At 38.8% G+C, this 25,984-nt stretch overlaps 2 protein-coding genes across 4 annotated transcripts in view; one reads left to right on the top strand and one right to left on the bottom strand.

The window, feature by feature from the left end:
• Positions 1–7,240, top strand: part of LOC117400330 (inactive phospholipase C-like protein 2) — a 92,459-nt gene extending 85,219 nt beyond the window's left edge. For all 3 annotated transcript variants that reach the window (XM_034000143.3, XM_034920608.2, XM_059021585.1), the window contains exon 6: positions 6,168–7,240. In XM_034000143.3, the coding sequence (XP_033856034.3) occupies positions 6,168–6,362 (195 nt within the window). In that variant the 3' untranslated portion in view covers positions 6,363–7,240. The remainder of the gene's footprint in view (positions 1–6,167) is intronic.
• Positions 7,241–12,070: 4,830 nt separating this feature from the next.
• Positions 12,071–25,984, bottom strand: part of tbc1d5 (TBC1 domain family, member 5) — a 204,127-nt gene continuing 190,213 nt past the window's right edge. The window contains exons 22-24 of the mRNA XM_034000144.3: positions 20,211–20,290; positions 14,627–14,806; positions 12,071–13,584 (exon numbers count right to left, since the gene is read on the bottom strand). Coding sequence (XP_033856035.2) covers positions 13,267–13,584; positions 14,627–14,806; positions 20,211–20,290 — 578 coding nt within the window. The 3' untranslated portion in view covers positions 12,071–13,266. The remainder of the gene's footprint in view (positions 13,585–14,626; positions 14,807–20,210; positions 20,291–25,984) is intronic.

Here is a 25,984-nt window from a genome sequence, read left to right as displayed (position 1 = left end):
TAGAATCCCAATTTGAAGCAGGCGGTTAGGTTTGCTGAACCAAGCAGATACAGCACCACGCTATTGAGAACTATGTAAGAGCCACTCCAGCCAGTTTAATGTGGTTCTAATCAGGGTGCGATTTGATTTGGGGGGGGGGGGGACGGGGGGGGGGACTGCACTTTCAGTTGTCATCCCACGTGGGGGGGGGGGGGATACATTTTTTCCCCCCTAATAAAAGATTTTGAATTTACAGTGACTTTCTTAGGGAAATTTTAAACATCTGATATTTAAAATTATAAATGTATGCTGCCTCATTTTTGGGCAAACTGACTTCAAAAAAATCTCTGTCTTAGCACTTCAGACCATAAGATCAGTAGCACATTGTATTAACATGAAAATGGAGTTTAGTTTCACTGGAGCCGGATCATGAGCCTCGGCTGTGTAAAGTGGATCAGGCTCGGATTCCACTCACCCGTCATTGCCATCAACAGTAGTGCTGTACGCACCGTAGCAAGGCAAATTAACCAATGAAAATCAACTATGTCAACGTCATTGAGTTGCTGTGTTTCAAACCGTTATTTTTTATTATCATTGGAAGTGCATACTATACTAAAGAAAAAAGAAATGAAGAGAGGCTTGGAAGAGCAGGCAGTGTAGGGCAGGCTCGCTTTGAGAAATGGAAGGCAAATCGCGCTTGGCTAAGGGCTAATGCCAGTGGTTCAGTAATCTGCTTGCATTGTTTGGAAATGCGTGATCTGAGACCCCATGTTACTGCCTTTTGATGCTGTAACAATAAAAATAATAATAACTATAAATAAATAACGTTGTGATTCTTTTCACTGTTTAAATTGTGTACTACAGATGTATCAAGGCTTGCCATGATGATGTTGTTTGACTATTCCCCCCCCCCCCCCCCCCCCCCTGGAAATTTGACAAATCGCACCCTGGTTCTAATAAGTAAGTTTGGCTTAGCATTTTGGGGTTATTGTAAGTGTATAAGAACACAACAGATGCTCCTATGGTATTTGAATGATGCATCAAAGATGTGAGTGCCAGCTGTTCTGTGTCATCCTGTTTCTCTAGTAGTTCATCCTTATTAAAAAGGTCAAGATGAATTTCTATTGCCTTGGAGATTCTTGTTTTGTTTGGTTGTGTCTGCTTTCAGAATGAGCTTTGGTATCCAATCGACCAGAATAGAAATCTCTTCTAGCATGACTTAATTGAATGTATAAGAAGTAAGCATAATGTTATTTCCCTGTCAAATACGCATCACCAGTAGATCTCTGCTTGATCGGGTGCTTTAGCTCTTTTACAGAGTTTCTCAAGTGTTTATTCGTTTTTTCACTCAGTTTACGATATTTCTTAAGAACATAAGAACATAAGAAAGTTCACAAACGAGAGGAGGCCATTCAGCCCATCTTGCTCGTTTGGTTGTTAGTAGCTTATTGATCCCAGAATCTCATCAAGCAGCTTCTTGAAGGTTCCCAGGGTGTCAGCTTCAACAACATTACTGGGGAGTTGGTTCCAGACCCTCACAATTCTATGTGTAAAAAAATGCCTCCTATTTTCTGTTCTGAATGCCCCTTCTGTTGGTGTAGCAGATGTAGAGGCAGAGGCAGTTATTTTTAGCTGCGGGACCCTGGGCTCAGTTGAGAGAAAATACAATTGGGGTCTATTTTTAAAGTACAAGTGCCTGGGTGCTTTTGAAAAAAATGTAAATAAAAAAAACAAAAACAAAACAGTACTTGAATTCTGTGGTGCTATTAAAGAGAACTTTTTGTTCCTGATAGATACTCTCCAACAAGGTGCATCTACAGTTGGTTTTACTTTTGTTTCTATTTGTTTTGCTGTAAGTTCATGAGGGTTCTGGTGCAAAAGTTCATTTAAGGATTTTCTTTTCCCGAAATACCATTCTCATGATCTTGCAATCTAGTGTTTATGCATTTCAAACAATGTTTGTCTGGATTATATTTCAGGTTCCCAAGGGAGAGCAATAGGAATGTACTGTACATGTATTGAACAAAATACTGATGATGGTATGAGCTTAAACAAAAGAACATCTCTGGCTTAATTAAAGACATGAGCGAGGCAACATTGCCACATATCTGATGTATTCAATTAGTTTCTGGTATTTGTTCTGAGGAGGGGGGGGACACAACATATTGATTTTCAAAGCCTTGCACCCACATAAGACAAAGCCATGAAAATGAAATGCAGCGAAAGAGCTGAAGAAACATATTAAGGTGAAGAATCTTGGCCTGCTATTTAATATAATTGTATTTTTTAGATGTTTTACTCCAAGGTTCTTTTACCTCCAGTAAGTCTAAATGTTTGTGATTCGTCCGTGAGATGCCTTTTTGAAAATATAATTGTAACTGATATGAAAATAGGGGCTGTTTTTCTTACTATAATTACCACCGCTTCAGTATGGTTTTACTTTTCTGTTACCCTTTCTTGAGATTGACCAGATTTCATAACATACCGTGCCACCTAGTTGTTTAATTGTAAAATATTTGTGTCTAGCACACAGTGCAGCCCAGTGACTAAACCAAGAATCACATTTAAATGCTGCTTTTAGCCTAATGGCGATTTTTGAAAAATACCAAATAACAAAACCAACAACAACTTATATAAATAGCTATTGGTTTTTGGAATTTGGTCATTTTTAATAGCTACAAGGGCAACAGATGGCAAATGCAAATTAATTTCTCTGGATCTTTTTTACATACTGACAAACAGCTTATGTTAATTGCTAGTAATGTTCAATAGATTTGTACAGTAGGTATTATTTTGTATGGGCTCACATAACAGGCTTGGCTTCCTGTTAAACAATAAGGCAGTTATTGTGCACTGATCATTGGAAACAGACCTTAGGCATACAATGGCTGTGACAGTGTCCTAAATACAAAGTAGCTGTTAAGAGTGTGTTTTGAGGGAGTAGTAACAAGAAGTCAGATTCTTCCAGATCCATTCAAACCTGAAATACACAATACATGGAAAAAGGAATCTGCAAGAAATTCATTATCTGCTCCACATTTTCTTTTACGTTGTTGTTGTAGTAGTAGTTGCCGTTTTAGTGGAAGCGAATGGATGTGACCTTTGCCATGCCATGATCATTAATATTTTTTAACTTACCGTGGCTTGGTAGCGTCACAGCCCAGGTGGTATTGCCAGGGAGAGAGACACAGAAAGCTGCAAGTTTAAATGTGCTAATGCACAGTTTATTTACAAATAAGACAGTAAAACACACATTAACAAAATAAACGACACAAGGGCCAAAACAAAAAGGTTTACAGAAACTCACGCATGTAAACATTAGACAGGCCAGCACGGAACACAAACACGCACTTCCACCTCTGTCACCATGAACACCCCCTAACACCCATGAACACTTATTTTATACACCTGTGGCTGGAGCCTAATTAATCATTTATTCAATTGTCAGCCCCAGCTGCATTCTCACGTGTTTTGACAGGGAGAAATGCAACCCCCTCCCTGCCAACCTAATATCACCCCCCCAACCCACCCAACACACCCAACACACCCAACACACCCAACACACCCAACCCCCCAACACACCCGTGCACAGCAGGGTGTTCACCCAGCTGCACTTACAAGGGCAAACTCTTTCACTGTGTTTCTTCACTATGTAGTTATATGCACATTCTGAATGTATGACTTTCCACCTAAGTTGTGTGGGTTTAAGCATCAGCTGATAAGGTGTGTTTTATCAAGATGATTTACATATGAATGAATAAAAACTGCATGCCTAACATTTTTAATGTTGCTGTAATTTTACAGTAAGTTTGAGTGTTTCCTTTTTTATAAGCTGTACAAGTGGTTGATTTTATTTCTTTGAGCAATGGTTAACTGGGAAATCATCTTGGCATTACAAAACACCCTGATAACACCGGAGGCCTGCATTTCTTTCCCACCAATCCTGCTGACTGAGAGGTCACTAATTTGCAACCGTTATTTTCTTATCTATTAGGGAGTTCTGTAACTTAGTGCTGCCATTGAAACAAATATATTATCCCCACCTGGGATTGAACCCACAACCCTCCAGTCAAGAGTCCAGAGCCCTAACCACTACTCCACACTGCTACCCTAGTAGAAGGTACCATCATTCTATCTGTTTCAAACAATTCTAGGTATTAGTACCTTTAGAAGGACCTGCTAAATATGTAGAATGCTGAAGATTCATATTTAAGAAACAGTAAAACAACAAATCTGTAGGGGTGCACTGATAAGATTTTCTTGACCGATCCTGATAGCCGATGGTTATCTACCCATATCGGCCGATACCGATAGGATACCAATAATAATAGATAGTGCAGGTAAACTACTAGAACAAGACATAGGGCCTTAAATGAAGCAACTGCTGTATGTTTAATTTTTAAAAAAATAAAGTTTTAGTTTGGATTTTCTTTTAAATCCCAATGCTTCTCTACCACAATTAATTATTAATAATAATAATAATAATAATAATAATAATAATAATAATAATAATAATAATAATAATAATAATAATAATATAAGGCTACATAACGTAGTACAGAATTTCTCTGAAAATATTTTCTGTAAATCAAGAGCCATTCAAAATCTACATGTTACCTCTCTACTATATTCAATGCAGTGGAGGAGTGTGCGTGTGTGCATGGGGGAGGAGTCAAGTAGAAGGCGGGACTTATGGTAGAAGGCATGTACTATTGGCTATGGTAGTAGACCATCACTGTCAGAAGGCAGGGTTCATATTTTTAAAAGATCATGAGAACACCATGGAAAGTTCTAAGGAGCTCACTACAGAGGACATAAAATCCCCCATTTTTAGCTGAAGCCCCCCAATCTGGTAACCCAGTACACAGAGAAGGAGCTGAGGTGATGCCAAGCTGCCAAAGAGAGAGAGAGACGGAGCAGAGGCAGTTTTGTAACTAACTGCGCATCGATGCTGCATTTGAATAATAATTTGCCTGGTTAATGCTATTTTCTTACAAATAATAAATACCATTATGTGTATTACAGTTTTGTCAGCCTGAAACCAATTACAAAGCATTACAGTCTGGTAACTTTATAGGCTACATGTACTCTAAACTTAAGGTCACCAAGTCCTTAAACTGGGACGGTATGGAAATATTATGAGTAATTTCCAACATCCAAGCTAAGGGGAAGCTCTAGGGTTTTTATTTTCACTTTGGCAATGTTTGATCTAATATCATATTGAATGTGAATGCAGAGACTCATGGTGATATTCAGAGTGGAATCATTTACACAGTAGCAATTCAATAATCTCAAATTCTGAGATTCTATTTTATTGCTGATTACTGCTGCAAATCTAGTCCCTTTTCTGCCTAAGAAACTGCACCTTCTCTCTTTGTTTTATACTTTCCATCTCGCTCCATCTCTATGCTGTCAGTGCCCAATCTGCAAACCAGGCCCTTCACTCATGAAAACATTACATATCTCAGTGTTTCGATTTATTAAATGGTTACTTCATAGGAACATTTTTTTTCTAAATATTGAATTTCTTACCATTTAATGTGACATGGTATTTATTCTATATATTATTTCTATTGCAGTTCCTGCTTGGATCATTAGAGTGCCGTGATTAATAGATACTAGGATTTTTTTCAGCCACTTTCTACTATTAAACTATTACTACTAAAGGTGATGAAATGTGTTAAATAGCCTCTTTTGACTGTGTGCAATAAAAGCACATTAATCAACTTTTGTGAGTTTTGTTTAGAAGCTGTCCTGATTGCAGAAACAGGAATTTCCTTCTGAAGTAGTTATTAAGTCTGGTAAATAGTAATCCATGTAGGCAAACCCTTTTAAGTTTCTCTGAATAGCTGTATTTCCAAATTCACCCTATAACATGCTGTAAGCTGACGGGCATCGCTTAAAACTGAAAGGAACCTGTTAAAAACGTGTTAATTGCATGATGACATTTCCTGCCCATTCCATTTTTCAGTACCAATCAATGATCCTGAGAAAGTGTTTTCTGACAGTTCTTTTTTATTATTATTTTTCACTTTTCAGCTGTTTCAGAACAACATTTTACACATAGAGCCTTGTGTTAGACTTTGGAGGATCAACCAACTACCTAACGGCTGCACTTATCAAAGAAGCCAGTTTGTCAACCAGCAGTTATTTTTAAACATTTCTTAATGTTTTTTTTTCCTCTGCAGGGGCAGGCAGATCTACTTAAACATGCTAAAAACGAGGTCCTGGAAAACCTGAAGCAGATCCACTATGCCGCCCTGACCTGTGACCTGAGTAAGATTAGCATCGGCTCTGCAGAGTCATCCAAGCCAAGGCGCAGTCTAGGAGCCATTCCTGAAAAAATCACTGGAGATGATGAGCCGGCGGATGGGGACCATTAAGGACCAGCTTTATTACTGGAGCTGATCAGGAAAACTTAACAATAAAAGCTGAAAATGCACTTAAACACTTCCAACAGGGGTCCCCGAGTGGCTCACCTGGTAGAGGCACAGCAGCATGGTGCGCAGGGTGAGTCATAGACTGTTTCTCGTCATCGTACTATGCCCTGTGAGCTCAAAGGCGGACACCTGCAGGGCTGGCCTTTGTCCTCCAGAGGTCGATAGCTCGCTGACATCCGCTCTCGAGTTCCTGGGTGAAAAAGGAAGCTGGCTTGGTCATGGGATCGGAGGACGCCCACTGAACCTTCGGGTCTCCTGAGCCATGTGATGAATTGCTGCGGTGATGGGAAAAGAAATTGGGCCTCCAAATTGGGAGAAAATCGGGGGGGAAATAATAATTGGACAAACTAAATTTATAAGAAAATGTTATAAAAATAAGACAGTTGCCCAGAATGTGTTTTTTTTTTTTGAATCCTAAAGCATAATATGGTGTTGACCAATCTTTTAAAAAAAATCTGGAGCGATGAATGTAGCAGGATGCAGTGTACAAAATCTGTTTATGGACATGGACTACTCGATGTTCTGTCTGCCAAAATGTGTGTGTGTGTAAGGAGTGCTAACTTCACCAGTTCATGTGAGTAAGTTTTTTTATTTGTTTATTTCAGGTTTAGTGAGAAAAGCTGCTTTTTAAAAGAATATATAATAATAAGAATAGGAATTTTAACGATGTCCCATTTGTCTAAGTATATATAAATAGATATGTATGATGTGTAAGACAAACCCAGAGCTGTTACCAACAACGCCAGGTACAGCCATTTTTTCATTGTTTGTCTGTGGTATACCTTGTTGAGCCTTTACAAAAAAAAAAAAAGTACCTTAACGTATTCACTGTGTCTCCCTTACACCAGAACTATCAGAAGATGTGCTGTACAGTAGAGAAGAAAACATTTATTTAAAAAAACTGCCTTGCCGATACAGTTGCATAATATTTTTTAAAGTTGTCAGATTAAGTTCTAAACTGTAGTGATTTTTGTGAAGTGCTTAATACCCCATGTTTAGCAACCAAATGAAAAAAAACAAATTAAAATAAATGCAGTACATGTAGAGCAGAAGGGAATCATTTACAGTAGGAAATACTTTTGTTTTGATCAGATTTACAAAATGCAAATAAATCCACACACAAAGAAATGTGTCTGTTGTAGTGGTTTTCTTTTTTTTACTACTGTATTTAGCATTGGTGCAAAATGTACTTTTGTAATTCTCTTATCACTTTTTCAATTACATACCTCTATAATAAAACAACACTCTGCATTGTGTTTCTTGTCGAAAAAAATAAAAATAAAACGCGAGTAAAATTTTGGTCTTACTCCAGCCATTGTAAATCACTTACTTATTTTTTTGGTTTCAATGAAATTACTTTTTGATGGATTTTGAACTACCTTCTTGGGTATTTATGACCACAGTTGTTCTGGGTTGTGCCCCGTTTCACCTCTGTTTAATAGATCTTATTTTCAGACTCTCACTGTGCTGCCCTGGTTTCCAGGACCTGGTCCCCTTGTTGAAATACACCCTCAGAGGTCTAACTGATTTCTGAGCTAGCCAGGATAATCATGATGCGGTAGAGGTTGTTAAACAACCTCTTGGTTTATTTAGTTTCTTTTTGTTTCAGAAGTGATTCACCACATTCCAGTGTGTCCCAAGGGTGCACAATGAGGTTGATGGGCTTGTCTAATGTCAGAGGGAAAATTTCCATTGCTATCAGAAAACATCCACAGTCCTGTTACCCACATGTTCATTTTTCTACAGTGCACTGACCAACAACTGAAACATGTGGAAGAATGATGCTAATTGTATTCAGTCCAAGTATTTAACTGTATTTAGACATCCATGGGATTGGTGTGAGCGCCATCATTTTCATGGCAGATGATGATCCGTCGCCATGTTCGATATGACATCTTCATTAACATGGACGGAGTGACGAGGCGGAATGCATCTCTCGCAGCTTGTTTCGGCTCCTCCGTCGTCTCACACCGCTGGACAGAGTGACGAGGCGGAATGCATCTCTCGCAGCTTGTTTCGGCTCCTCCGTCGTCTCACACCGCTGGACGGAGTGACGAGGCGGAATGCATCTCTCGCAGCTTGTTTCGGCTCCTCCGTCGTCTCACACCGCTGGACGGAGTGCCGAGGCGGAATGCATCTCTCGCAGCTTGTTTCGGCTCCTCCGTCGTCTCATACCGCTGGACGGAGTGACGAGGCGGAATGCATCTCTCGCAGCTTGTTTCAGTGGACAACCTGTAGAACTACAAAGATAACAAATACAAATGTGGGGGTTGTTACAGAGTACTGGTGTTGAAATGCGTGTATTTTACTTTTTATATACTCCTGTTCTCTCCTGCTTTTTTGTGCTGTGCACTGTACACCTGCCAACAAAAAAAGGTGTCTTAATTTCCAGGCAATGTAATAGAAACATAATGTACTGAGTGTATTTGTATTTGGCTGCACAATGTTTCCCATCAGTCATACTGCTGCTGCCTACACTTCAGTAAGGTAAGTAATCTGTCGTGCAGCAGGGAGTCAGAGTAGCAATATTATGTATGAACAGCAGTTAAGAGGTATGGAATACAATCTAGCCAGTGCAACCTCTGAGTGCAGTACATGACTGGAATAGAAACTGAACCACAGCCTTTTCAATGATGGCTCGTGGTTCTTTTAATGATTTACTATGTAGTTTTATTTTCTGAACGATATGCCTCAATTTATGTGCGCACGTAGGAAGCACTTACTCTAGGGAAATCAATCGGATCTGATGGATTTAGGTACATCTTTATATTGACAACCAAAATAAATTTGCCCTGCAATGATAGCTGTCTACAGCATGGTAAAGTGGATGACATTATTATCTAATTAAAATAACAATTAATATCCCCGAAATATTTTAATCTTCAGGATGCTCAGACTTTAAACGAATTATAATAGAAAATACAGACACTGTCTTACCCATATAGAACTGTAAATCCAGTGGCTCAATGGAATGACAAATGTGAAGCCTTTTAGTGTACCATGTGCATGCACTCCTAAAACACCTGCACAACTGGCCCACCAGACAGACTGGATATATCTAGATGATTACCCTCTCTCCTCCTTGGAGGATGGACAGGTACATTGTGGGACAGTGTGTAAAATGTCATATTGTCAGCACTGGACTGGGATATACTGTAGCTGCAGTGTGAATAAACATTTGTTTCCAATGAACTGCACCCATTTCACTAACCCTTTTTCTGGATCATTTATCTAAAAAGCACCCCAGTACCTGAAGTATTCTAACTCGGTTGACCAGTCCTCTCGACAGTATTATTGTGTTCGCAGATTCCGGTTGACATTCTTATGCTGCTCATGACGATCACAAGGTAGAAATGTTCCAATCTTACTTGCTCAGCAGCCTTTAAGTGTGATTGTTTGGTTTAGGTGCAGCTGCAGGGTAACATTGAACAAGCAGTGTTTGGTAAAGTTATGTGGAGTTCAGTAGTAAATCGCTCTTCAAATTCTACATGGATTCTTTATTTTTTATTTTACAATTTATTGATGATGTTTATGTTTTTAACATGGTAGAAGCAAAATACAACAGCATGCATGATAAATAGACTATTGAAAACAGAAATCAGAAATGATTTCAATACAAACTATCATTCACTCTAGTCAGACTGGACGGTCTATCATTGCATCTAATGAGGAAGGCCCCGTGAATTGCTGATTTTTCTTTTTTTAATTCAAGGCAGTGCCACGGATAAAATATTGTATTTCACGGAATGTGTACGGAACTATTTTATAAATTATAGGAGATTTATTATTTTTTTAAACAGCAAATAGAGTGATAAATGCACATCAAAGTGTAGTATTTTAATTTCCCACCTAGACTGCATATAGTCACGACATAATCTCTCTCTCTTTCTCTCTCCTGAAGATTTATGGCTTGAGTTGCTTACAATGAATGTTACTTTCAAGATAGAGGCCAACTTCTGGTTATTGGAGTTTCTTTTTGTTCAAAATGGACAACTTTATGCACTGGGTTTTATGATCTTTACAGATGAATCCTGCTCAGGATGTAGGCTGCTAGTACACGCAAGCACACAGCAGAGCTGTACAGTTTAGTTAATGTGATTTTTATTTTTTTGTATGAAATACAAATAATTATTAAATAATTCATTTTTATTTCTTAAGAATATTGAAAAAATCATGGTATTGGGCTAATTTCCCCGATTTCCGTGAATTCCGTGAAATTCCAATTTACACAGGTCCTTACTGATGAGGGATGTGTTCTAATGTGTTCTAATGAACAGGCTGCAGTGTCCTGCCCTGCAATCCAGGCTTGCACTGATTGTTGTTGGAGAGCTTACAACTCATATACAACTATATAATCATCAATCTGCCTTTCTAGAAGAGGCGGTATAATCATCAATCTGCCTTTCTTGAAGAGGCTGTATCCTCAGAGGGCCTTCAGTTACAATGAAGATGCTGCTGGCAGGTATGGCGGTTTTTATACAAATTCTTAAGCATTACATTCTCTTCCTTTTTCTAAACAGCAGTACTTCAGACCTACAAAAAACAAGCAATCAAGGGCAATCACAAGCTGTAATACAATCAATAATTGCAATTTTCTCACGGAAAGCAAAAACAAAACTGGCCCTATTTGACAGATCAAGCCTGCAGACCTGTATGAAGTATTTTGACAAGCAACACGTGTGCTTCAACACTGAATAAGACACCTGTTTCCAATCAAACAATGCCCAAAGGTATACATTATGGGCTTCAGTAGCAAGTCATTTAATTTTATGTCCAGTTAGTGGATATGCTTGTGTTTTGATGGGTGATTATAGTGTGCTATTTTCTCAAGCAATTATATAAAGAAATTACTAGGTTGTGAATGTACCTTTTTAAAAAACGTTCTGTTTTTCTAGTGCATTATAAAAAGGATTTATCATGATTTAAGGCTCTCTCGCTATAGCCAGGTATCTATGGTATGAAAACACTTTTGGGAAACTAAGGCACTTGAGTTTATTTTAAAGTACCCTGCTGGTACCAGCAAACAAGTCTGCACTTAACTACTGTAAAAGTTTTTTTTGTACTTATACATTAATACATTTCTTTACAAGTAATCATGCTTTACATTTCTTTTGTGGTCTATACTTGCTACTCATGATGAGTCATTGTTTTACCATTTATGTTTCAGCTATTCAAAAAATAATGTGTTTATGGTGACCAAGATTATTGGATCAGACCAAAACCAATTCACATGTACAAAAACAGCTGCCTAGGAATAAACTGATCTGCCTTAGAAAGGTGTGCTAGCCACAAAAAGGGGTCCGGTTACAAACAAGGGTGCTGCTTAAAGAAGACTGGGAAAGAGGATTATAACAATTCAGCAGTAAAAAGGTTCACTTCTACTGGATAACACCAGTAGTGGGACTTTAGTAAGAAAATCAAAGAATACAGTTGTGTTCCAAACATGACCTCAGTAACAGCCATATTAGGTCAGAGGTTGGCATCAAAGTCAGCAACACTTATGATAGACATATGAAGCTTTAACACAGGCAACGGCAGGTGTATAAAAATAATTGCCACAAAGGGGGTTTTATTAGGAATGGGTGCAAAGTTATAGATTTTAAAACGGGAAACAGTGACAACTGCTGAGGAAATGAACAAGACACAGTTAGTCATTTCTTTAATTTGTTTTTATTTTCCCTACATTCATGAGTAAAATTGTACAGCATAAACAATCCCTCAGCCAAATAATTTCTGCATTGCATTTTGAATGTAGTTGACAGTATATGCATAGGACTGTGTGATTCCTCACAATGCATACTGTATAGGGACAGAATAAGCTTAGGCTCCACATTCATTCAATCAGTAATAATACAAAGCATTTTATTAACTACAGCAATGGAAGATATATACTTAACATGTTTCAACCTTTAAATTAATCTAGTATTTTAAACAAAATGCTTCAGGACAAACAACTAATGAACTACTGTTTATTTTATCACTTGAAACACAGACAAGCTACAAAGCAGCAGGATAACCACTGGATCGAGATATAATGGAATTTCCTTTAATCTTCTAAAAGCATCACAGGCTGAAAGAGGATTTACACAAATCCCACCACATCACTTCTATTACTATATAGTTCTAAGTTCAGCCTCAGGCAAGCAGGAGTCAGCTGGCTGTGATTCAACTATGAGCTATATCTAGCCTCCAACACAAAACTCCTGGACTGAATGTAGTACAGTACAGTGGCGTGGGCTCTAAGAACATGTTTATGACAGCGGCCTGTGTTTGATCTACAATGTTTGCAATATGGGCAGTAATCTGGTTGGCCTGGGATTTGGTCACAAGGTGTAGAAAGGCCATTTGGTCAATATGTACAGGGAGGTAAGAGACTAATACGCAAAATTAGTCCTGATTAGTCCTGATTACAGAGGGTACCTGCACACAAGTGTTACAAGGGTGGACGTTGTATGCTGTTGTACATTCTTAAGTATTTACTTTTATTGAAAAAAAAACATTTATACCCCCCCCCCCCCCACTTTTTACTAACATATAACCCTGAAAATGCAGTCAGCAAATGTCTTGCAAAGACCCAGCCCTCGTAGCAGAAGTTGAAATAGTAGACAGATTCAGGCAGGAGCAATTTTAATAGCTAAAAACTCACATGAAAGCAAATAAAATCAAATTTGGGATAAATATGTATTGTTTGCTATCCTCCAGGACAGTAAAGGAAAGCAGTTTGATGCTGACAGATGGAAAATAGTAGCATGCTGAGAAGAGAAAGAAGAAACAGAGAAGGGTAACAAGATGATTCACAGCATTAATGCATCTGCAAACATGCCTGTTTGTTTCAGATTGCACTGGCTCAGAGGTCTGTTGGGTTGACTATAGTAAAGTCAGAGTCCTTGCTATTACTGCTGTCATCCTCAGGGCTGGAACCGGACGTGCTGGAAGAGCCTGAAACGGCCCCCATCAGCGGGTCAGAGCAAACAGCAGCACGAAGGGCCTCTTTTTCAGGTTTCAGGGCCACCTTGTGCCCCTTAGGTAAATCTGGATACTCCGGATTACAGACAGCATCGTCTGGCTTCTCACACTGCTCCTGTTCCACATCGTCCTCTTGCGATACCAGAATGTAATCGTCTGAATTTCTGCCCTCCGAGTTCAGGGATGTCTCAGAATCGGCCTAGTGAAAGAGAACACAGGTAGGACACTGGAAATTCCATTCGGACCACAATGAAGTCATTCCAAGTCAAGTGGTACCAGGGAGGGGCTGACCTGACTGGCCAGTATCCCCAACGATTACCTTTGAAAGTCTGGGGTTCTGGAGCAAAAAACACTGTCCAGAGCTCATGTACTATTGGGATGAGAGAGTTATTTTCAATATCAATACTTTTTTTGAACATTTTTGTAGTTGATGGCTAGTGCATGGAAAAGATCATCTCAAGCCCTGCTACTTGCATTAAATAAATTAGATGCGACAGAACAGTACCGCTGATAACTGCACACCCTATGCAAAACTTCACAACGTTTTTGTTAATACCTGTTTTATTTAATTTTTAGCTTAATAAGATGAATAGTTTTTATCCAAATGTTGGCCCTGCAGGCTTAATCTTGTAATAAAAAGTACTTCCCTACAGGATTTTGCTTATTTAACAGCACTGAACTTCAATTAAAAGAACAGAAGAAATTCTTATATCTGATCTAAATATGAATAAGACGCTTGGGTATAACAGCACATGTATAAAAGTAGGAGGTGACTGTTCAAGTCATATTAAATCATTTTACCTACATAACCCCCCCCACACACACAAATACACAAACTTTACAGAAAACACAATAGTTTAATTATCTTATGCTGAAATATAATTTAAATATGCACAGTTATACACATTAGTATATTAGATTAGTGTACTGGAGTGCTGTTTTGAGTGGAGTTTTCTTAGAAATGTTTCCAGGTCTGCAGTGTTGAAAAAGTTAAATAGGATTGGATGTAAAAATGAAAACAAGTGTTTTGAAGGGCTAGAAGAAGCAGAAATTACCCACATTTAGATCTTGCACTGACGAAAGACAGTATTTTTAACACATTGATTTATAACATTTCCATGACAACAAATAAACCTGGTTTGATACTCCAAATCACAGGAAATAAGGAGTGTGTAGTTACAAATTAACAATGCTGAGCGATGAGTTCCCGATGAAGTTCACAGTTTCGAGGCTGAATGTACCTGTTGTGGTCTGAGAGTAAGAAAGGCTTCCTTGTCCGTGTGCTTGTGTCCACATCTGCCTCCTCCTCCACTGTGACGGCTGGAGCAGTAGTGATCATCGGCGATTGTGATCTCCTCATTCTCCTCAGCCTCTAGCAGGCTCTGGTTAAAACGCAGGGAGCCTTTTAAAATGTCTTTTATCTAAAAAGTAAAAGCAGTATAATGTAAGTAAAATAAAATAAAATAATTGGATGGCAATTTGAAATATCCTGGGGAGGATACACAAAACAAGCAATTTTCACAGCCTCAAAATGATTGTACTAATAAAACACACTAGATCACATTTACAAACACAAGGACTGTAAATCAGTAAAATACATCAATAAATAAAAATAAATTAGTTGAAACATTTGCCAGTGAATTTAAGTTTCTTTGAGTATTTCTAAATGTCTCAACTTCACACATATTTCTCAATTGGTCAGGGGGACATTGTGTTTCTGTTTTATTTTGGGTACAAAAAATGGGAATATAATGAATATTATGGCATCTGAATTTTACTTATAAACCAATTTTTAATATACAATGTACATTGATTTCCCTAGGCTTATACTTTAGATTTCCATGTTCTTTACTTTAATAAGGGATATGCATATTTAAGCACCACTCTGTAAACTTACTAGGTATTTCAACAACACTTGCCTGTACAATATGGTAGACAGGAGGCAATAAAATATCAGGAAGCCTCACTTTTAATAACTACAGTGATAAAAATAAAATAAAAAAAAGAGAAGGGAAGGGAGATCTTCAGTACAAAGGGTGCCACTGTTACTCTTTATATTGCTAGGAAGAGGTCAATGGATTTGGAACCCTTGGTTAACACTTCTTTAAAATGCCTATAAAAATGCACTGAGCAATGGATCTTTTTGCTTAAAGAATAAATGCACTATACGCACAGAAGCAATCATGTTGCTGCCTATCAGAAACAATGGAAATGCAAACAAAACCCTAAAAAAGTAACTGCAAATAAATTAAAAACAGTTTTGTCTGTATGATGAAAAAAACAAATGTAGTTGTGACAGACGGACGCCTCTGGTTCTGATCCTCTCAATAACTTGCGATAAAGAATGCCCTTCGTTTCATCACAACTGGATTAGGCAGTCTCCAGAAGTGTGAAAACAGATTTAAGGGTGCTGACCTACTTCACGAATGAAAGAAAAGCTCCAACACCTTCAAATCAGACTGAGAAACTCCTTCAGCCATTACATTTTCACTGCATGGGGAAGCACTATTTTCCTCATATTTCTTTTATTACAAATGCCTCATGCTCCATCTACTCTTGAACTGTTCTGTAATTCACACTGCCCTGCAATGGGAGCCCTCAATCTGCAGCACTGAGAGACTGGAATTGATAGTCAAGGTGGACTGGAGGATCATGGCTCAGACATTAGCCTACAGGCTGAAGAAACTGTACCGACTATCCTGTGGCTTCAATTGTGTATGTGCAGTCTGCTGTTTAATTTAATACCCAGGGGCCACACTAGAGTGTGCTGTCAAGAACTGAACTGCATACTTTGCCTTCAGCATTTTTTTTTTTTTTTTTTTTTTTAATGGAAGCTGGGGCAAAAATAAAAAGTGGCACAGTGAAAAGGACGTACAGAGGGTAGAGAAGTTACAGTAGATGAGTTTTGGCCCTTTGTAATCTGTCAGCTTGACTTCTCTCAGCATGCCTACATGCTCAATTTACTTGAAGCTTCATTAAAACACCGCTGGATATTTGCAGACCATGAAAGTTTACATTAAATGATGTACAGCTAAGCATTCAGAGCCAATGACTGTTAACCTTACAAGTTAGAGCTCTACAGAGCTGGGCGGTCTTCTGTAATAGTGCAGTGCACTGGAAAGTCTGCTTGGAATAGTGTATGAGACTCTGCTCTATCGCTTTGTTGTTCTGAACTGTGGAACAGATTAAAACAATCATGCATATCAACATCACTATTCATTTGCATTGCTGCTTTTATTCAGTTCCAAAACAACAACAACAGTCCCTACACTGGATGTCAGAGGCTTGTCAGAACTCATTTTCTATGAAAACAACTCCCTGTAGCATCTCAAATGTCTCTGAAAGAAAACAGTGCTCATATAAACTGTAGACATACACATCTAATATAAGTACCCTGAAATCTACAGGGGGCCTACTGAAAACAGCCCAAGAATGACCTCCGCAGCCCAATCCACATTCAATACTAAATGCACACCTCTGTTGGAATCTTCTTAGCAAACTACTAACAATTTGTCCCTCACATAATAATATTAAAGTAGACTTTCTTAAAGCCTATGTTAAATTGGACAAACGGTATTTCTGGGGTACCTAAGCAACTTCTTATTCTGCTTACAGTGTCGCTATTGAATAGGGGTGTCACCGTATGGCAGTACACTGCGATATTAACTCACCATAGTATTAATACCGCAGCAAAAAATATTATCGCGATAACCGTGGGATCACGGTATTGCAAATAAGTCAGTCTGGAAGACAGACTTTAACACAGAATTCACCCGTATTCATTGCTAGATGGCTTAACAAGTAATAAGGGAAAGAAACAATTGTTTTAACATAATTTACACACATTATTTATTAGAAAAAATACAACTGTTTAAATAAATTAAACTAAAAAAGTCATTTTTTTTTAATTATAGAGGTTCGCTTTGTGGCTTTGGCTGGCATCAGTATAATGATTTAAAGCAGTCTTTAGCGTCTCCACTCCACCATACAGTATGTGTTATGCTCTGTTGAATTTTATAACTCACGCAGAGTTCTAACTTAACTTGTATTATGGATTTACACTGCCTAAAACCACTGCTTCGTTGTACAGGTTTGGACAAAATGTGTCATTAAGCAAGTATAATATTGTAGCGACCCGGCCAACTGAAGGGGCCCTTGTTGGACTTTTGTGTTGTCTTGGTTGTTTGTCCTGTTTGTGTGTCCTGTGCTTTTGTGTTTTGTGTATTTTTAGGGTTCAGACCACGCCACCTAGCTTGGGGGGGAACGTGTGTGTGTGTGTGTGTGTGTGTGTGTGTGTGTGTGTGTGTGTGTGTACTTGTAAGAGAAATACCACTGCCTGCTGCTGCAAAATGGGTGCCTGTGAGAGAGAGGCTGGGAGCCTGAGTTATGGTCGGTGCGAGAGAGGCTGGGAGCCTGTGTTATGGTCGGTGCGAGAGAGGCTGGGAGCCTGAGTTATGGTCGGTGCGAGAGAGGCTGGGAGCCTGTGTTATGGTCGGTGCGAGAGAGGCTGGGAGCCTGTGTTATGGTCGGTGCGAGAGAGGCTGGGAGCCTGTGTTATGATTGGTGTGAGAGAGGCTGGGAGCCTGTGTTATGATTGGTGTGAGAGAGACTGGGAGCCTGTGTTATGGTCGGTGCGAGAGAGGCTGGGAGCCTGAGTTATGGTCGGTGCGAGAGAGGCTGAGAGCCTGTGTTATGATTGGTGTGAGAGAGGCTGGGAGCCTGTGTTATGGTCGGTGTGAGAGAGGCTGAGAGCCTGTGTTATGGTCGGTGCGAGAGAGGCTGGGAGCCTGTGTTATGATTGGTGTGAGAGAGGCTGGGAGCCTGTGTTATGGTCGGTGCGAGAGAGGCTGGGAGCCTGTGTTATGATTGGTGTGAGAGAGGCTGGGAGCCTGTGTTATGGTCGGTGCGAGAGAGGCTGGGAGCCTGTGTTATGGTCGGTGCGAGAGAGGCTGGGAGCCTGTGTTATCATTGGTGCGAGAGAGGCTGGGAGCCTGTGTTATGGTCGGTGCGAGAGAGGCTGGGAGCCTCTGTTATGATTGGTGTGAGAGAGGCTGGGAGCCTGTGTTATGGTCAGTGTGAGAGAGGCTGAGAGCCTGTGTTATGGTCGGTGCGAGAGAGGCTGGGAGCCTGTGTTATGGTCGGTGCGAGAGAGGCTGGGAGCCTGTGTTATGATTGGTGTGAGAGAGGCTGGGAGCCTGTGTTATGGTCGGTGTGAGAGAGGCTGAGAGCCTGTGTTATGGTCGGTGCGAGAGAGGCTGGGAGCCTGTGTTATGATTGGTGCGAGAGAGGCTGGGATCCTGTGTTATGACTGGTTTGAGAGAGGCTGGGAGCCTGTGTTATGACTGGTTTGAGAGAGGCTGGGAGCCTGTGTTATGGTCGGTGCGAGAGAGGCCGGGAGCCTGTGTTATGGTCGGTGCGAGAGAGGCTGGGAGCCTGTGTTATGGTCGGTGCGAGAGAGGCTGGGAGCCTGTGTTATGGTCGGTGTGAGAGAGGCTGGGAGCCTATGTTATGTTCAGGGAGCGTGCAGAGAACGGGGAAACTACAGGTAGCTGCTACAGGAGAGTTTGTTGGTTTGGTGGTTTGGTGGTTTGGTGGCGTGGTCCTGGTCCTGGTCCTGGCCCTGGCCCAAAAAGGGACTGTGGGAGGTATTGAGTTCTGTTCCAGAATAAATTACTGTCATTTAGCCCTGAAAACCTTGTCTCCAGTGTCATCCATCCTGGGAAAACTTTGTAATTACTTCAAAACCGGACTTATATATATCGCGATACTCAATATATCTTGATAATTTCTGGACTACTATTGCAATAACATAAAAGCTAATATCGTGACATCCCTACTACTGAAACTACTGCACCCACCTGATTCATTAAAAAGATATGCAAGTGCAGAAACAAGCATCCCTACCAAGAAAATAAATCCCACAAGAAGTGTCAAGTGCCATGATCGAAGTACACGGTATTCACGTATGAAAAAGCACCATAGCTCCGAGGTCAATTGGAGATAACAACCGTGAAGTTTAACCATTTCAATTACATCGCCTTAACTTCATGTACGTTTAATGTTAGAAAAAGGTAATTTTTTAGCATACAGTTCTAACTTTATAATTATAATTGTGTATATGTATATAGGTTTGAAAGTTCACTGCACTGTGCTTACTTTTCTTTCTAAACAGCTGAAGCAGGGATTTTGTCTGAAATGTACTGAAATAAATGATTAACATTTATCATTCAAAGTTTATTCCTAAGGTCCTATCCTATTATCCTATTGCTCCCTATAACACTAAAGGTGCTGGTGGAGTGTCATTATTGGGCAAAGGGGAGCGAGGAGCATTTGGTTTAGTCTCTCTTTCTGCTAATCTTATTGACCTAAATACAATGTAAAGCAAAGTGTTCTCACAGCCATGGCAACGATAACACAATAATATCTTTTTTTTTCCTAGCCAAACTCCAAAATGTATTTTAAATCAAGTTATCACCCAAAGCTACTTAAAGGAGGACACATCACCTCTTTCTCACTTTAAATTAAACTGAATGTCAATTAACAGTACAACATTACAGGAATGAAAAATCTACAACCCTTTTAATCCTTCAGAAATAACAATCAGAACAAAGCAGAGTCAGAGGATACGGTACAGTATGTAATGTAATAAGATTTTGTAATAAAACATTTTATTAAATTCATAGGAGCAGCTACCAAATGTATCCTTTAATTGACAACCCAATGAGCTATTACTACCCCAGATTATAACAGACTCAGTAACTTCCCTCATAGGGAATGCTTACCATCCAGTACATATAAAATATCTTCTGCATTGTTATACTTGACCTGTTTAAGTCCAGCTAGCGAGACCAGAACTTCATCCTCCTTTTCCAAATGTTCCTGCAAAATGACATCCTGTATTTTGCCTGGTAAAAAAAATGTTTAGAAGTTTAGCTTAGAACATATGAAATATATTAAATGTAGATAAGCATATGTTTGAACATTCTTTGCAGCACATCAGATTTCAATTTACAAAGATTAGGGGATTACTTCAATCATTTTAGTCCTGGGTTAAAAAGAAATACAACTGGCTTAGTCTGACCCAGGGGGATGGTTTACTTAATCAGTACAACTGGAATACATTCAAATACATTTGGAAACATCACTTTAGATTGCATGATTATGGTTATATGCAGGGCAAAGTGCATGCATGTATAGCTTAGTATAAAGACAATTTTAAGACATCAAACTATTAAATAGAAAAGCAAAACAAAAAACAAACCACAATAATAAAAAAGGACTAACTGTGCAGTGATAAAATACAATGCTGAAACCCACAGCAATATACCAGCTAAATATATGAAACCCATGGCAATATACCAGCACAATATACGAAACCCATAGCAGTATACCAGCTAAATATATGAAACCCATAGCAATATACCAGCAGAATATATGAAACCCACAGCAATATACCAGCAGAATAGATGAAACCCATAGCAATATACCAGCAGAATATACGAAACCCATAGTAATATACCAGCAGAATATATGAAACCCATAGCAATATACCAGCTAAATATATGAAACCCATAGCAATATACCAGCAGAATATATGAAACCCACAGCAATATACCAGCAGAATAGATGAAACCCATAGCAATATACCAGCAGAATATACGAAACCCACAGCAATATACCAGCAGAATAGATGAAACCCATAGCAATATACCAGCAGAATATATGCAACCCATAGGAATATACCAGCAGAATATATACATCCCACAGCAGAATATATGCTGAAGATCTGTTTGTATTTTGTTAGTGCAGTTTACAGTACACTTCCTCTGTCTGAAACACACCCTGTCTTGTAAAACCAAAGAAGAGGATCAAGTTTAATTTGATACATTATAAACTTCTGATTACTTTTTAAATCAACATCATTAACATCCACTAATTTGTGTCATTCTCCATGTGACCTTTCAACACACAGTAAGACCTAATGATATTTGAATGATAATGTACGCAGTCAAGAAAATGCAAAAAACGATTTTAGCAGGTAAAACGTAGAACCATGTTGCTTAGTGCTAGACTTAAAAATTGAACACACGAAGGAAGCAGATTTTGTTCCCAGCAAGATGATTTGCAGAGTGTGTTCTAAATGTTAGAAACACATTCACACTAATTGAGCCAAGGTTCAGTAAAAAAACTGATTAAAAAGGTTTCTTAGGTCAAATTATACTGTGACACTTGCTATATCTGGGGTCAGCAAGCAACCAAGTACATCTGTGTTGCTTTATAATCTATAAATCCCAGACACATCTCTATACACCCTTACACCAAACTGTCAGATTCTATTTCGATCAAGACTTGGCATTTAATCTGGTCACCACGGCCATCTTGTAATATGTGTCACAAGGACCTTGCATTGCATTGCTGAGAACACGAGAAGCTACAAAGGAGTGTGACCATCTCACAAACCACTGGAACTTTTGAAATACATTGTAAGGATCCTGGTGTTGAATGTCAAAATTGCTTGTATATTTTTTTGTACTCAACCCAGATAATGTTATCATGTTGCACTATATATATATTTTTATGGTTAAACGCTAATTTATCATGGTTAACCATTGCAGACCATGCTTGGTATGTCGCACAACAGCCAAACCTTGTTAAACATAGTTTATGTACATTTTCATTGTAAGAGTGTTATACTCTAAGTGAGCATGGTACCTTGTTTCATGTGTTACAACAACAAAAAAAGGCACAGAGTGTTTAGCTCCAAGGAAAAGTAATATGAACACGCTTCATCCTTGATTTCATTTCCGCAAAAGAAAGGCCAGCAAAATACTAGGAAGACTGTTGTAATAAAGTGGCCAGTGAGTGTATGTACTTAATGTCCTGTCCAGTAAAAACACTTTGGAACACAGTACAGCAATCTCTAATCTGTTTTTATGCATCTGATGCTCTTGCTAACAGCATCTACCATATACTTATTTAATCAACAATGATATCCTGTGGCCAGAACAGCAGGATTGAAACAATTAATTATCTCTTGCCTAAAGCAGCATCTCGGCTACTATTATAGCTAAAGGCCTGGTTCTAGAAGTTAAAAGAGTGCAATGATAGTTTGCTCACAGATTAGATTGTTCACACCCAACATGATGTACTATTCAAAAAGTGATACAGGTTTATGAAATTATTAAGCAATACAAGGAGTGTAATAGCAGTGCGTTGCTTTTCATTATTAAAACATGGACAAATATTCTGGCATGTGTCTATGGGACTTTCTAATATGTTCGAAATTACCAGAGACACATTATTTGTTCAGACCTATAAGCTTGACAGCTTATAAATGTGGGAATAGACACAAATATTTTCCTTGATGTTTGTTTTGGATTTATGCAGACTGTCTTCCTTTCCAAAAAGTAGGGATTTATAGGATGCAAAGAGCCACTAAAGGACAATGCAATCCCAAGCCCCAACTTCTAAAAGATCCATGAATCATACAAGCATGTGGGTCATGAAATCTGCTAACGTTTTAACAGCTTGATGAAGGCCGTCTGGCCGAAAGGTTGCTCTGTTTTTAACTTTGTTCTTTTTAAATTATTATTATGGTGTTGCACCTCTACTTGCATTAATCGTGAACACTATTGGGATATTTGGGAGACTGATCCCGGAGGTAGCACCCAGGAATGGAAATCCTGGTAATTAATTAAAATAGTCAATGTGCGATATAAGCTACATGTTTTGAACTTAACAGTGTACATATAACCATGCAAATATGAGGCCAGTTCTTTAAAAAGGCAATATATGGCAGCAACAGCTCTGTATGGTACCACCAATCAAACCTGACCTACAGACTAATACTTGCACTGAGTATGGAGCCAATATTTCCTAACATAGTCTGTATCTTCTGGAAACCACAAAGTCACACAGCCACAATAGGGCAGCATTCTGAGGTCATAACTTAAAGTGAAGAGTACTCTTAGATTTGTCCTGTAATACAGAAAATATTAAGTAGGTATCTTAATGGTTTATATAATAGTACAGGGATGATTACTTTTCAGGTCTACAGTTATAACCTCCTTCTGCTGTAAGTAACTGATGGGGCCTGCCACCAGGAGGACCAAGCTTGTATTTCACTTAACATCAGACACTCCTGTAGAGAATGTGCTCAAACTGGAAGATATGAGCAGCTTTAAGTTATACACAACTAAAATTAATGTACATCACAAAATACACAATTTTCTTCGGATAATTTTATTGGGCTAAAATATATTAATAAGGCTTTTTTAAAACCTGGTTCATCTCTATCCTGTGTACTGCATTCATTCTGAGTCGGGGATTATCAATTTCACAATTCATACGGACAACATTAAACCTCAATGAAGAGCACTTTAAAGTAGCAGGTCCTTACTTACACATCAGTTCCACTACTGAAGTGTGCAGTTACACTACCACTGAAAAACTGCAAGATCAAGACGGCTTAGAAATTCCAACGTAGGTTAAAGTCTCAATTTACTATGCTAAATCATTTAATCTACCATGATACTACTGCATATCCGGGGACAGTAGAAAACAGGATGTCATTGTAGAAACTGATTCACAAGGAGAGACACTTTGCTCAACAAGGAGATTTGCTAAAACAAAGGCCAATCAAAGTCATATTTTGCAACTACTGAAGCAAAAAGCTTATCGGTTTTCATAGCAAGCACCATTTATTGAGAGTGAACCCGATATGCAAATGAAGTGAAAGCATTTACCGTGGCATGTGTTTATTTTTATCTGGCAGTGCTGGGGCTTCTCAAGGAGAGATACTATATTTGGAAGTAGGCTTATATTGGCTTATTTTTCAGAACAAGCAAATGCACTTGTCAGATCAATAAGCAAAAGCAATCAATATCTTTGACAAATGCTTCAAGAAGGTGTAGCTTTTGACTTTTTTAAATGCAGACAAATCTTTTCCTTTACACAATAAAAAATGATGAAGCTGCTTGTGCTGATCAGACAGAGCACACGGGTTAGGGTTAGGGTTAGGGTTAGGGTTAGGGTTAGGTTTTGGGTCAATGTTCAACAATAAAAAAATGATTACGTTGCGTGTGCTGATCTAATCTGGTTTACAGTACACCTCCCTGTCAGCTTTGGCAAATTGAAAAAAGAAAATGGTTCTGTTGCAGTGAGAAGTGTCTCCAAGCCACCCATTACAATGTTTTACAGAAGGCCACACAGACCTCTCAAGGTCTAGCTGAAAGTCCCACATTTTACCCAAGTATAGGAAAGGTTGATTGAACATTTAAACACCAGTAGGCAGTCAAAGCTGATCTAAAAATGGAAGGGTGGTAAGGACTAGAACATAAAGCAAATCCCCTAGCGTGAACCATTGATCTAATTCACAAGAACCTTGTACAGTAGATTTAACCCTTTGCGGTCCATTTATTAATCGCGCGTCAGGCACGCCAGGAATAATTAATTTTCACACGCGCAGTTAATTTTATACGCGCTGTTTAAAAGTATTTTTTTTCACAGTCAAACGGGTTTAAATGGCCCTGCATATCAACAAAGCACACACTAGGCATCTCCAGCCCCTCCCCAGCCTTTTGTTTGCTATAGCGTTCAGCTGTGTAAGAAATAAATAATAATAATAATAATAGTCGTACATACCGATCGATCATCTCCAGATCACTCGTTTTATCACCAAACTCCTCAATAATGCGATCAAAGTCATTATTTTATTACTATAACATCTGAAAAAAGCTCTGCAAATATCCATGATAGTCTCAGTGCGCTGACGCACTTAGCCAGCTTGTTTATTATGGACGCCCATTATCTGATACCTGATACCATGTATGACTATTCATGAAATACGCCTTTTTTTTTTTTTTTTTTTTTTTTTCCGACTTGTCTCGGCTCCTGTCGCTACCACTCGGCAATTGAATGGTTTTCTCGGCTTTTTCCGGAGAAAAAACGACTAAACACCCGTTTATTGCGTTGCTATAATGATGTCGGACCCAGTCCGACAAAGGACCTGTGAGGAATAATTGCAATGTCGGACCCAGTCCGACAATGGACCGCAAAGGGTTAAAGTTGTGCGGAATTATTTGAACAAACACATGATAATGACATACACATGATAATGACACAGTATACAACCAACTACTTATGTTTTTATACAAATATCCATTCTATTTGTAACACCTAGATGTGTATTATAGAGGGTTTTTTTCATGGTAATATACAACTACTGTAGTGATCACACAACTACAAGCCAGCCGCTTGTATCACATCATCATTTTGAATGCAATGTAACTTTCCAGCCACTCCCATTAAGCTTTTGAAAATAGTGTCAATGCCATTCACTGGAAGGGTTGTGAAAGTATCTGATTAGCCCTTATTTAGGGAAGGATTTAATGTGAAAATAAACATTAGTATGTATCGTTAACTGATATTAAAACAACTTCATTTCTATTGGGCAACACCTGTAAGAATAACTTCAAAACACTGAATATAAATATAAGGTACACCTTCTAAGAAACAAGCAGACAGACGTTTTGGCCAGTGCCTTCATCTGCATGCTACTGGATTTCTGTTCTTGAACTATGCCCACTTTCATAGTTGAC

Source organism: Acipenser ruthenus, chromosome 4, assembly GCF_902713425.1.
Source record: "Acipenser ruthenus chromosome 4, fAciRut3.2 maternal haplotype, whole genome shotgun sequence".
Lineage (NCBI taxonomy): Eukaryota > Metazoa > Chordata > Actinopteri > Acipenseriformes > Acipenseridae > Acipenser > Acipenser ruthenus.
This window is presented reverse-complemented; position numbering and strand designations above follow the sequence as displayed.